At 41.1% G+C, this 13,195-nt stretch overlaps 1 protein-coding gene across 3 annotated transcripts in view; it reads left to right on the top strand.

Annotated features, from left to right (window-relative positions):
- The window catches only part of SPAG9 (sperm associated antigen 9), a 92,842-nt gene extending 81,066 nt beyond the window's left edge, over window positions 1–11,776 (top strand). For 2 of the 3 annotated variants that reach the window (XM_063293250.1, XM_063293252.1), the window contains 4 exons: window positions 75–113; window positions 1,378–1,554; window positions 4,885–5,031; window positions 8,117–11,776. In XM_063293250.1, coding sequence (XP_063149320.1) covers window positions 75–113; window positions 1,378–1,554; window positions 4,885–5,031; window positions 8,117–8,232 — 479 coding nt within the window. In that variant the 3' untranslated portion in view covers window positions 8,233–11,776. The remainder of the gene's footprint in view (window positions 1–74; window positions 114–1,377; window positions 1,555–4,884; window positions 5,032–8,116) is intronic. The other variant, XM_063293251.1, reaches the window with a different exon arrangement.
- Window positions 11,777–13,195: the final 1,419 nt, after the last annotated feature.

The raw sequence follows: 13,195 nt of genomic DNA, 5'->3' as shown, positions 1-13,195 counted from the left end.
TCTGGGTTCTGATTAATCCTTCTCCTTTGCTGTCACACCTATCCATTTTCCCCTCTCCTCCTTTCTTACTTTAGCTGTAATCCTCCACCAGGGACGTTTACTGGGGCTGAGGGGTAAGTGCTGATCCCAAACCAACCAACCCCCCCCCCCCCATATTCTCAGGCTTCTCTAATAGCCCCTTGAAGGCTGTTCCCACTTCTCTAAAATTCACCCCCTCCCCTTTGTTCCTAAGCTGTATTTCCACTTGCAGTTACCTGCATTGCAGTATTTTATGTTTGCTGAATGACCACCAATCCTACTCAACAGTTTAGTGCCCTCGTATTTTGTTGCAGCTGAACTTCTCATGCTGGCTTCTTGTTTTCCTTCCAGCATCATTTCTGACACCGTAACCTTGTAGCTGTCATTAATCCACACCATTTTTCTTTTGTTGCATACCACATTTCTTTTCCTCTTCTAGCACTGTTCAAAATGGAGATAGTTCTGTGTGTCTAGCATGAAAAAAAGGGCAGAAATTGTAAGGTTAAAAAATTGCTTTTGGCAGTGGAATATAGTACTTGAAAAAGGAGTCCCACAAACTAGCCAACAACATTTTATTATCTCTTCCTCATCCCCTATAATTGTACTGTTGGCTTTAAGAGGTCCAAGGTTTGTAACTTCCAAGGAAAACTTCTTTTTAAAAGTTCTGTAGCACTTTAAAGGCAGGCTGTGTTTATTCATGGAAACATATTACAGTAAATGTATTTAGTTTAAAGCAGTGTTTCTCAGCCTTGGCCCTTTCTCAACTCTCCAGCCATTTGCACCAGTGTTTCCCAGCCTCTTCAACTTGAAGATATGTGGACTTCAACTCCCAGAATTCTCCAGCCAGCATGGCTGGCTGGGGAATTCAGCAAGTTGAAGTCTGCACATCTTAAAGTTGTCCAAGTTGAGAAACACTGCTTTAAAGGTGCCACCGCACACTATGATGTTTGCTACAACAGATTAGCATGGCTACCCTAAGAATTCCTCGTCTAAAATACAGAAAGGATTTTATTGAATATTTTGGTATGTCATTGATATACTTAGGCGGTTGTTTTGGTGTATTAAAACAACCCCATTTGGCATTGTTTATACTGCACATAGATTTTTAAAATAACAAAAATGTGCAGTTATGCTCGGCTAGCAAGCTACTCCATTTTTTCCCCCTTGAGGTACTTCCAATAACTAAGCATGCTGTCTTTTATTTCTTTCTAGCTTTGCCTTGAATTGGCATTTTGTTGCCCTTTCTATTTTATTTATCTGAGTTTGCTTTAGCTTCTAGATTGGATACCACAAGGTTCCTTAAATCATTTTTTCCAACTTGCCATTTCACAGGAAAATGTTTTATTTCTCTCGTTGTAGCTAACAAAGCGGTAGCAGGCTCTGGCAGCCGTCCTGGCAACGTAATACGTGTGTATGGAGATGAAAACAGTGACAAAGTGACCCCTGGAACCTTCATTCCATATTGTTCAATGGCACATGCACAGCTTTGTTTCCATGGGCATCGTGATGCTGTTAAGTTCTTTGTCGCAGTACCTGGTAAGCCTTGTGTGTCATTCTGCCCTTCAGCGTTTCATTTAACGAGGGGAGAGTTTCCGCTGGAATCCATCATAAAGGCCTTCTACTGCCCATCCATTGAGGAGAAATTGGTGCACACTGCTGCTCCCACTCGCAAAGGTTTCAGAAGAGGAATTTCTTTATAGAACCATCGGTTTTCCATGCTTTCTTTCTTGGTTCATCCAGAGGGAATGTTCACTTCTAATTTTGGACTGTTGCTTCAGATGAGATGTTGGAACCAGCAGTGTGTGGCACACTCAAAAAAAGTCAGCAAGCTCTTTGTTACAGGTAGGAGATGCAGGTGGGAGAAGAGTTTGGGACAGCAGCCGTGCAGTTAGGGGAAAGTCACACAATACTCAAGTATAAACAGGCTGTCTTGGGTGTTTTAGGGATGGCTTTTTCTGAAGCGTTCTCAGACTGGAGGGAAAGCACGTGCAAGCTTAAACCCCCATCCAGACTTCCATGCAAGGATCAGGGTGTCCTGAGTCCTTTCCTCCCACAATTGTCATGGCACATGACAACTTGCCTTGAACTTTAGTAGAATAATCAGAGATGCATGAAGAATTGATACCAGAAAAAGGATGAATTTGCCCTTGTCTGTCTGCAAGACACTGCCTGTTCAATTATAAGTAGCACCATCAGTGATGAAGACTGACAAGATGAGGGGCCATTAGGGACTTCAGTATCAGGAAGAAGTAAAAAGAATTGTGGCAGAGTGGGAAACTGACACAAAATTGTAAAAGATGTAAGGGACTTTGAATATGAATTAAATTTCAACCTGATGCTTAGGCTGTGTTTACGTATCATCCTAGTCAGGTGTTAAGCATAGTTTGCTGAATTAACCAAACATTCTGGGTTATCAAGGCACATATCGTAAGTTAAACATGTGGGTTCACACAATGCACTCAGCTAGTAGTATGTGAACCAGCCTCAGAGTAACAGTGTATGGAAATTCTAGAAGATTGGGAAGTATGTTGTCATGGTGAGACAGAATATTTAGCATAGAAACTTCGAATCAGTGGAAGGACCAGCAAGGAGAGGATTACTGGAACATAGGCAAAAAGTTATTAAAACATGGACAAAATTTTCAGTTTATGTTTTGTTCACTTATAGGAGGCAATTGATTCAACACAAAGAGAGTTTGCTGCTGCTGTTGCTGCGCTATTTGGACTATCAAACTGCTGTTCAAAAGACCACTGATTCTTCTGTGGACTTGTGCTATTACTATTACCCCATGTGTTAGGATAACCTTAAGATACTTACTCATCCATTTTGCTGAATCTCCTCTTTTTCACACCACTGCCACAGTTTTAATTTTAACTGTGTATACAGCCTACATTCCTAGAGTTGTGTTAATGCAGTAAGAAATACTTTTAATCACAATAGGCATAAATCTCAGTCAAACAGTGTTGTAGCAGCCTGAAAGCTGGCATTCACAGCATGATTTCCATTTCATTAAATCTAATTCAGGTAGCTTATATTACTCTGGCAGAGATACCCTGCCTATCTTAGCAGGATGAGAGCTGATAGCCTGCCTGCCTGCCTTTTGTGCCTGAGAGTGGTTCACGGTGCAGTCTTAAAGGCAATACAGTTAAACTTCCATGGTGCAGAGTTAAAAATTACTAAGAATGCAAATCAAATGGAACACAAATCCATCCACTGTGCAACCTAATAGCATCATCTTAGTCTCCAAAGGCTTTCTAACATAATTCAGGTTTAGAAGCTTGCAGAAGGTCAGCAATGTAGGGACCAGTTAAATCTCCAAGGGGAGACTGCTTCATAATGCCGGCCACCATGTGAGGAAGTGTAGCTGGAATTGCTGTCCATGCTTGGGAAAAGCAGCGGCAGCCATGCAGAAACGCTCCTCGCCCCCACTTCCCCATGGCTCAGCACAACTCATGCTTTTTTCCAAACGGTTGTAAACTTGAGAGATGGGTGCATGCATGCACTCACAATTTACTTACAAGAATCCACACCGGTGTTCCAGCTGCCTGGCTAATGGAGCCACAACCTGGCATTTTCAAGGACATGCCAAGGTCCAGAGGCAGCCTCACCCCACCCAGACCCTCAGCTTACAAAAGCAAACGCTAAGACAGAGTGTGTGTGGGCGTGCAGGAGAAGAGGAGATAAGGAAATGGCAAGCAGACAGGGAAGCGGGAGGTGACCTTTGGAGACTGACAACTGTTACAGGCAGGCAAGAGGGCTATCAGTCAGTTGCCAGGACCACAAGCTACAGTAAGTAGTATATCCTGGTGGGATTCCTGCCTGGAGCTTGGCTTGGGAGCTCAGCTGGAGTGCTCAGAAGCAACACTGCTTAACAGCAGAGCTTGGAGCTTGGCCTGGAAGCTTGGCAGCAAGCAGGAAAGGAGCAACCACACTGAGGCAGCACTTCATCCCAACCAGTGCAAGAACTTTTGGAGGGAGGCAAAGGTTGTATTCCACTTCACAGACTTTGAGACTTTCGTTTGCTTTAAGGACTGAGTATTAAAGACATATTTTTGTGGCAACATCAACTTGCAAGGCCTAGAAGGGTCGAGTTAACCCAGAGCAATAGCCTGTTGTTGGTGAAGGTATATGCCACAATAAAGCATTGCGTACAGATCTGCTATGCTGTGGTGTGTCCAGTCCTTGGAAAGCAAAGAACCCTTACACACCAACTAAGAAACAGTGCCTAACGGTTCAGCTCTTGTGAAAATGTGAAGTCTATAGCAGTTTCTCCTGGGATGCGTGGATTGACTGGGTTGAATCTGGTTGGAAAATACTGTTTCAGTCAGACCTCAAAACTAGTATTTCCCTTGCTATTTGCAGTTTAGCAGCACTTTGGACTTTTTGCTATTTGAAGGCTATGAGAGCCAATTTCCACAGACAAGATACAGGTTTTCCTTGATTCCTCACTCCTGCCCCTTTTTGTGCACTCGGGTCTGTTCTGAAGAGTTCCCCAACCTTCAAACACAAATTTGAGGGCACTCAACAGGGGGAATTTAATCTAATTCCCAGGATAGGCCATTCTGTTCGTTGATTGAGAATGCTGAGTACAGCCCTCATAGTTAGTGTGCAGTCTGTTGTCACTGTTCTTGTGATCTGTTCATCAAAAATGGTGGTAAATTTTCTTTCCAGCTACAAAAGCCAAGCAGCTTTGGAAAGTGAAATGGAGAAAATTCATTCCTTTTTCTGCTTTTTGTATTGTGAGGAGTTTTGGGGGAAGTACATTAAAGCTCTCTTTTGCAAGGACCCATTCAATAACTTTGGCAGAGCTTTATATTCCTAAACAGTTCTACAAAAAGGTAATATATACACTTTGTTCACATCTAGGTCAGGTGATTTGTCCCCAAGTGGGAGGAGGCTCAGAATTATCTGGTGAAAGAACTAATGTTTCTGCACAGGAACCTAATGGCCAGACTCCTTTAAAATCAGTACTGGTGATAAGTGGAGGAGAAGGGTACATTGACTTCAGGATGGGTAAGAACTTCAACTTTCCAAATATTTTTTACTATTTATTTATGTTATTTATTTATTAAATTTCTTTGCCACCCATCTCATGCACGATGACTCTGGGTGGCTTACAAATAATAAAAATGGTGGCAATTCAGTATAAATACATAAAATCATAAATACAAGTACAAAATATAAAATATAAAATTCAAGATGGGAAGATCTTAACCTTGACACCCTCACAGGTCCAACCACCCTCATGAATAGCTGTCCCCTCTCCCATCCCAGGCCAGATGGCATAGCCATGTTTTTACTTCCTTCTGAAAGGCTGGGAGAGTGGGGGCCTATCTTACCCTCGGGGGTAGCTTGTTCCAAAGGGCAAGTGCTATGGCAGAGAAGGCCCTCTTCCTGGACCCTGCCAATTGGCAATACTTCATGGACAGGGTCCGTAACATGCCCTTTCTGCCTGACTGGGTGGGACAAGTCGATGTAACTGGGGTGAGGCAGTCCCTCAGGTAACCTGAACCCATGCCACGTAGGGCTTTAAAGGTGATAGCCAACACCTTGAATTGGACCCGGAAGCAAACCAGCACCCAATGCAGCTTGCGCAGCAACAATGTTATATGTGCCTTCCTAGGGGCTCCCAAAACTGCTTGCGTGGCCACACTTTGCACCAGCTGTAGCTTCCGGATACTCTTCAAGGGTAGCCTCATGTAGAGGGTATTGCAGTAGTCTATGTGGGAGATGACCAGGGCATGAGTGACCGTTCAAAGGGACTCCTGATCCAGGAAAGGGCGTAGCTGGCGCATAACACAAAGTTGTGCAAAGGCTCCCCTGGCCATGACTGCTACCTGCTCATCGAGCAGGAGTTGTGAGTCCAGGAGAACCCCCAGGTTCTGCACTTGGTCTGTCTGGGGCCATTGCAACCCCATCCAGAACCAAAGATGGTAAGTTTCTGGATACCTGGGAGGCCCCAACCCACAGCCACTCCATCTTGCCAGGGTTCAGCTGAAGCCTGTTGTTTCCCATCCAAACCCTTCATTTGAGGGCTCAATCACCTCTTGTTTGCCACATTGTTCTGGCGCGCTACAAGGTCGTTCCCAGGCCCTCCGCCGCGAGGCTGCTCTAAGGCCCTCCGAGGCCCTTCCCCATTCACTGCTGATTATCCTGGCATGCTACGAGGCTGCTCCAAGGCCCTCTCCTCCGTCACGAGGCCACCTGAAGCCCTCTCCCGCTCACTGCCAGCCACTAGTTGTTTTGGTTGGCTGCACCTCCGTCACTCCTCCGTGGGGCCGCTCTGAGGCTCTCTGAGGCCCTCCCTGGGTCACCACGGCCACCGGTCCCCACGCTGCTAGTTGACCTGGTGCACCTCAGTCCACTGGCTGTCCTGGCGTACCTCTATTGCTCCCCTGCAAGGGCCTCCGAGGCCTTTCCCCACTGTGAGGCTGCTCTAAGGCTGCCCCAGTCCCCGCGCCACTGGCTGTTCCGGCCACCTCCACCACTCTGCTGCGAGGCTGCTCTGTCCTCTGCGAGGCCCTCCAAGGCCTTCCCCTGCCATGAGGCTGCTCCAAGGTCCTCCCCAGCTCAACACGGGCTGCTGGCTATTCACTCTGGCCATGGGTGCCAGGAGTCAAGGTACCCCCAAATGACCCCACCTAGTAAGAGGGAGTAAACAGGGTAAGCAGGGAGTGAGGAGGGATCTTTGGGGTCTTCTCAGGGTCCAACTGACCACCTTCCTTAGCTCGGTACCCTTAGCTTGCCGGCTGGCATTGATTCCCGGTCGCCATCTTGAATCACAGATCAAGTAATCTAAATTAATCATAGATTAACTTAGGACATGCCCATTAAATAATACTCCATAAGGTAGCATTTGAATTAGGTTTAAGGGTGTCTTGATTTGAGGGTTTTTTAAAATGCCAATTCTTTTTGTATTAACAGAAAATTAAATACGTTTCTTGGGCCTTGTAGGCGGGCCAGATTTTCAGAAAACATTTGCTTTTTTTGGAAGGAAAAATATCTGTTCCTGTCAGGCTAGTAAATGCCACCGAAAGGAGGCAAATATAATCACGCCCCATAGCTTGACTGGGATGGGAGGGGCAACAGCTATTTATGGGGGTGCTTGGCTCCGTGAGGGTGCCAGGATAAGATCTTATTTTCCATTTTGAATTTTATATTTATATTTGTATGCTTTTATATTTACTTTTATTCTTTGTAAGCCGCCCAGAGTCGTTGTGTACAAGATGGGCGGCAGAGAAATTTAATAAACAAACCAACTAGTTTATTTAGTGCCATAAAACTCAGGTGGCCGTTGAAAACTGATCCAGCCCCACTAGCATAGGTACACCTTGCTTTATGTAGATCCTATTACATAGTGCTGTTTCCTGCTAGAGGGTGATAGTAATGCAAACTAGATACTGGTTTTGTCTTTAAGATGAGACCCCTATGTTGTCTACTTTCTCATTCCCTTTCCATAGTTCTACTTAATACAACTTTAAAATGAAGATGAGAACCCGGGGACCTCCAGATGCTAGTCAGCTGCAACCGCCAGGAGTTCAGTCAGGTTGGCCAACAGCGAGGAAAGCTGGGATTGTAGCTGCAACACAAGGGCCACGGGTTTCCATTCCTACCTTATGACAAAAGTATTCCCAGTTATTCAAGCCTGCAATTATTTGGAAGTTGGATCTTCCCTCTTCCTATTATAAAAATGTGTTGTATTGAACCATCGAGATGGTTAGAATTGTTTGTATCTTACCTATTGCACTTTCTCCAGAATGGTCGCATGGATTACCGCCAAGATACTTCCCAGCAAGTATCCATTTTAGCTGAAGGGAAACTTCTGATGTTATTTCACAGCTGACCTTGTTTCTGTTCTTTAGCTGTATTATTGTAGGAAAGGGAAGTGCCAGAACGCCATTTCTTCTAACATACATAGCCCACAGTTCAGTATCTTTTGAGAATTTTGCATTTTCAGTGGCTTCTGGAATGATAGATAGCCATCTTCCCTTGATCTCAAACTGGTAATAAAGTGTAACAGCTCTTTTTTTTGGGGGGGGGGGACGTGTAATTCTTTCTAATCCGCCTGTACTACTAACTGAAATATTCTTGCTTTCAGGTGATGAAGTTGGTGAATCTGAACTCCTCGGAGAAGCGTTACCACTTGAGCCTTCTGTAGCCAAAGCCGAGAGGAGCCACCTGATAGTGTGGCAAGTTATGTGTGGCAGTGAATAAGCTCCCGTGGGAAATGGCTTGAGACTGCAAAAGCTTTTGCATGTCTTTGGTTTTGTTTTGTTTCTGTGGAACCCGTTTCACTGCATACGATTTGAACGTTCCTTTGTCATTTGACTTCATATCATAAACCTCTCAAACCTTAACACAGGAACCAGCTCATGCTGTTTTACTGCATCAGTGTTACAAAGCGAGAATAAATTGGTCTTCCCAAACAGATAAATGCCATATTTTGTCTCCAAAATGCACCTTATAGGCCCCGCTGCAATCTGTAACTGAACTCTTTTTTTCCCACTTTCTACAATGCATTAAGTTTATATTTTGAACCATTTTGAATTCATTTGCATAACATTTATAGAGTAAAACAGCAATGTCATATTCTGGGTAGTATTTCAAAAACATCAGATGTATGTAATATACAAGATAAAATGAACACATCTAGCAATGGTTAAAATGAGTTAAAAGACTTTGCTTTTTCATTTCTGAATCCTGCCAATCTTGTGAACCTTTGTTTATATTGAGATCCTTGAGCTAAAAATTTACCAGACATTTAGTTGCAGAAGTTTTTCTTACTTAGTTGCTAATAGCACCAAAAATCAGTACTGCTATCCTGAATAAATGAAAAATGTGGTATTTGGGGGGCGGGGATAGTTTTCCCAGTTTCCTTACTTAACCTAACTTGAAAGCATCCAGTTTAATCTCAAAAGGGCATTCTTAGACCAAATCATCTTCCTTATGTACTCCTTGAACAGAAGATGGGCTAACTTTGCATGCCCCTATTTATTGGATCTTGGGGGATCCAGTTCTTGCAATGGGATATAGAAGGACTCTAAGTGGTGAGCAAAATAGCAGTAACAGTGAATGGGAAACAGCCTCAATTAAGTTTAAATTACATTATTTTTCAATCCATATTAGCAGCCTACAAATGCCATTCAAAAGAAAGAAGTACTATGTAGTATGCTGCTTTGGTGGACTTAATAAAGTGATGTCACTAATTTCAGTGAATGAACACCACTGTATGAAACCTGAGTGGTCCATCTGTAAATCTGAGGAATTGGAAAGATACTGTCATGCAACTTATTCTGTCTTTCCACAATAAGTTTTGGGCTCAGTATTCTCATTTGATACTCAGTTACCCAACTGATGATAAAACTAAGTTAAATGCTATATTTTTAGTAACTCAGAGGATAAACAGCTTCTCAGTGTTTTCCTTGTTACAAAATAGGAGTGACAATATTAACACTCAGCTCATGTCCACTAAGAGACTCTAGCTCTTCCCATTAGATGGGAGTTGATAATATCTACATGACAGAATGGAAGAATTTCTAAATTTGAAATGCCAACATTTAAAACCAGGAATTGTCTTGAAAAACTGCCTAAACATTTTTATGCAATAGGAGCAGTTTGTCTTCTGTCAAGGAAACATGTATTTAATATATATATATATATATGTATACATATTACTTTTTAAAATCATGTTAAACTGAGATCTATTGTGTAAATATTTATTTAGGCAGCTTTTTAATGGAAGAAACAATCATCTGATGAAAAGTTAATAAAATTCCCTTCAGATCTATTGGTTATAGATTTATATGTATAAATACTTTTTAAGCACCCTATTTTGTACACAACTAATGCATTCTGGTAAGTATGTATTTTGACCACAAAATGTGTGGTTAAAAATAATTGAGAATTGTTGAATGTTTAATACCTTGGTAATATATTTTTTGCCCTTAAATATGCCCAAAGTGATCTGATCACAATATACTTAAAGATTTCAACTGCTCAGCTGGGTTTAGGAAACTTAACAAAAGGAACACTGATGAAAAACTGTAAGAAAGATTCAGAGGATATGGATGTTTTCCCAGAAAGTACCCCTGCTGCACTCATATGCACCCATACCAGACTCATGTTTGTGTTGCACCTTTCATACTTTTCCATCATAGGAAAGCTTAATAGTCAATTTGGGGAAGATGTTTAGGTGAGATGGTAAAAGCTTCACCAGATGTGCCTAAAAGGTACACACAAGCCTTGCCAAAAGAAGATAGATTCTTAAGATTTTCTCCTACCCTCAGAGCAGTAGCAGCCATTCATGCAGTTCATAATTCTAGATGTCCAAAAGACAGCCAGTTCCATTAACCCTGTCACCCTTTGCCTTTCAAGGCACCTTTGATGAGAGTTTTTGGAAGTATCCTCCTGGCTTTTCATGAGTGGCAGAATAGTTTTTGGGGAAAAAAATGAAATGCACATGTATGTTTTTCATTTTTGTCCGTTTTCATTTTAAAAACATTAGTGAGCTTTTTCTCTGTTTCCTTGCTGTCAGACAAAAATGCATCTGTGTGATATGTTTAATGCCTTTCCAGATGCTATGGGTAAGCCACCGTTCTGTCCTCATACGGGCAGTTGTCATTCACGGCAGAAAAGACATGAGTCCACCAGAGAGATCAACACTTGTATTTGTGCAAGTGAGGGAATAGCACCATTTTTTAGACCTCCATTTTTAACTTTATTCTGTGCCCTAAAGAATTGCAGTTTTAGAAGATGGATGTAGAAGATCACTTTCACTTAAATTTATACACTCCCTATTCCAGTACACTTCTAAACTGTAGCTGATAAAATTTTTGCTAAATTTCAAGCATCCAACGATTGCCTAACAAATCTGTTTTGAGAGTGTCATATGTTTCATGTAATCATAGTTTGAAAATCAGAAGTAGGAATGAATCTCTTGATAGTTAACAGCTTTGTTAATAGTTTGAGAGAGCATTTCAAGCACAAAAAAATGCAGCACATGATTTGTTTGGGTAAATGTGTTTTGCATGGTAAAAGATAAGAATAAGTTTATGTATTCTGCCATTTAGTTCATTTCTTGCAAGGTCTTCCTGCATTGGATCAGTTAGAGCTGGCAGAGTGTAGACACTTTATCATAGGCTGCCTTAGTAACTAAAATGTTTTATAATCTTCTAATATGCTAACTGTTCTAAAGAACATGGTGTCCTGAAAATAATGTTTAATTAAATATTTATTTCCATGTGAGTATTATGAAAGCTACCAAAGGATTGAAACTGACTTGGCACGCTTACAGTTTACCCTGTGCATAAAGGATTTTGTAAAGATCCTAAGTTTGTAAAAAATGACAGAGTGAAAAACACTTCTTTGTGGATGCTAACTTTATTTTCTTAACAGGGTTATGCCATATTGTAACAACCTTTGTTTTGCACTTCAAAACATTGAACACTAAATACTTCTCTCTAACAATGTCATTACTGCACACTTCTCTATCTTTTAAACATGTTTTAAGACATTTTATGGTCATTAACTTTTTGAAAATGTTGTCTAGACACTTTATGCTGAATTTTACTTTCCTCTGTAACCTTGAGATGAATACTGCAGCATTAAACCTGCTGTCTGTTTAAACTTGAGGCTTCTTTTCTGTGAGCTGATATGCTCATATAGCAGTGAAGTTATTTCAGTATTTATTATTGAATCCTTGGGGGTTCAGAATGTAACTTTGTACATGAAATATATATAAATATGTATATGAAAAGCATTCTTGTTTTGGTGTGTTTCTTATATCTCTGTGGTCAGCACCAATTGTAATTTATATGTAGTTTATTCTTGGGGGAAATAACTTTTTAAAATTAATGTATGTCATGTATTAAAGAACATGGATGTTTGGGGATTGGAGAGATGCAGGAAACTGTTCTTCACAACTGTAGATTTAACTCGACAAAATTGGAAACAATGAAATTATCTTGGTGTTTAATGTTTAGTGTTGAAAAAGGACAGTAATAAATGTGTCCCCATGCTGGGCGGGGTGGGATGAGGAAAGGGATTCTAAAGTTATTTTTGAAGTTTCCCAATTTTCTCTTAGCACGTATTTTTCCTTACATGAACTATACATGTAAATAAAAATACAACTAATTTCCTCAAAGGACACCTTTTAATTAACAAATGCACCAGTCATTTAAGTTTTATACTTATTTATAAAACTTATTATAATTATTTATTTATTTGTCTTTTGTCTTTTCTCCAGGAAGCCCCTTCAGAACAAGCCTGTAACAGGCTAAGTTAAGAGTGATTTGTCCAAACCTTCCTTACGAATTTGGGGGTTCAAAGTTTGTGCAAGTTGATTTGCATTGCTTGGGTTCGAGATGAGCTCTCAGCTCTCCTCCCTTTAAGGCCCTCTGATCATGTTTGCCAAAGCTTGCCACCATTGTTTCTTGTCATTTTGGTGACAAAGATTGGGGACAGTATAAAACTAATATAAGCCCTAAACTAGACTTAATACTATATTTTAAAGAAAACCCCTCAATCTTTTCTTAAACAACTAGCATGTTATAGCACTCTCATGTATGTGACACAGCCCTGTACACTTTATCATTCCTATTTGTGGCTTTGCTTTCTCAAAGTATGTTAGGGCTACTAACTCAGACCACTAAAAGAATGCGTATTTCTGGATTAGGTAGACTTTGAAAAGACTAGTAGATTGCAGGAAGGATGCCCAGCTTTGAAGTTTTTTAGCCTCTGTTGACTACAGAAGTTGTTTCACTATTTGTGGGTGTTCATTTCTTACCTTTTAAACTGATGGTAAGATAGTCTTAGCCTACTTCAAAAATACGTTCATTAATAGATAATCTGTATATATGAGAAGTGGTTTTAGCTCTACCATTGCAAACCAGATTGCTATTAGCTTATCAGGGAGATGTTTTCTTTCTGTATGCCTACCACTATTCTAGTAGCTTCCACATGCTTAGACCTAGTGATGCCTGGGAAAAACATATAGGCCATCAAATAGATCACTTATTTTGTGGTATGATTCTGGGAAAGAATACAATAGTTTTCAGAAAAATAGCTCTTCTCTCCACCCAAGTCTCAAAGGGAATTACTATTCCTAGCAATTTATCTGTGACAACCAAGTTCATACAGTAATCCTCAGCATGCTCAAAATGAAATACTGAAGAAAGTG

The sequence above is a fragment of the Candoia aspera genome, chromosome 2, assembly GCF_035149785.1.
Source record: "Candoia aspera isolate rCanAsp1 chromosome 2, rCanAsp1.hap2, whole genome shotgun sequence".
NCBI lineage: Eukaryota > Metazoa > Chordata > Lepidosauria > Squamata > Boidae > Candoia > Candoia aspera.
The sequence above is the reverse complement of the archived record's forward strand: the minus strand, read 5'-3'. Positions and strand labels throughout refer to the sequence as shown.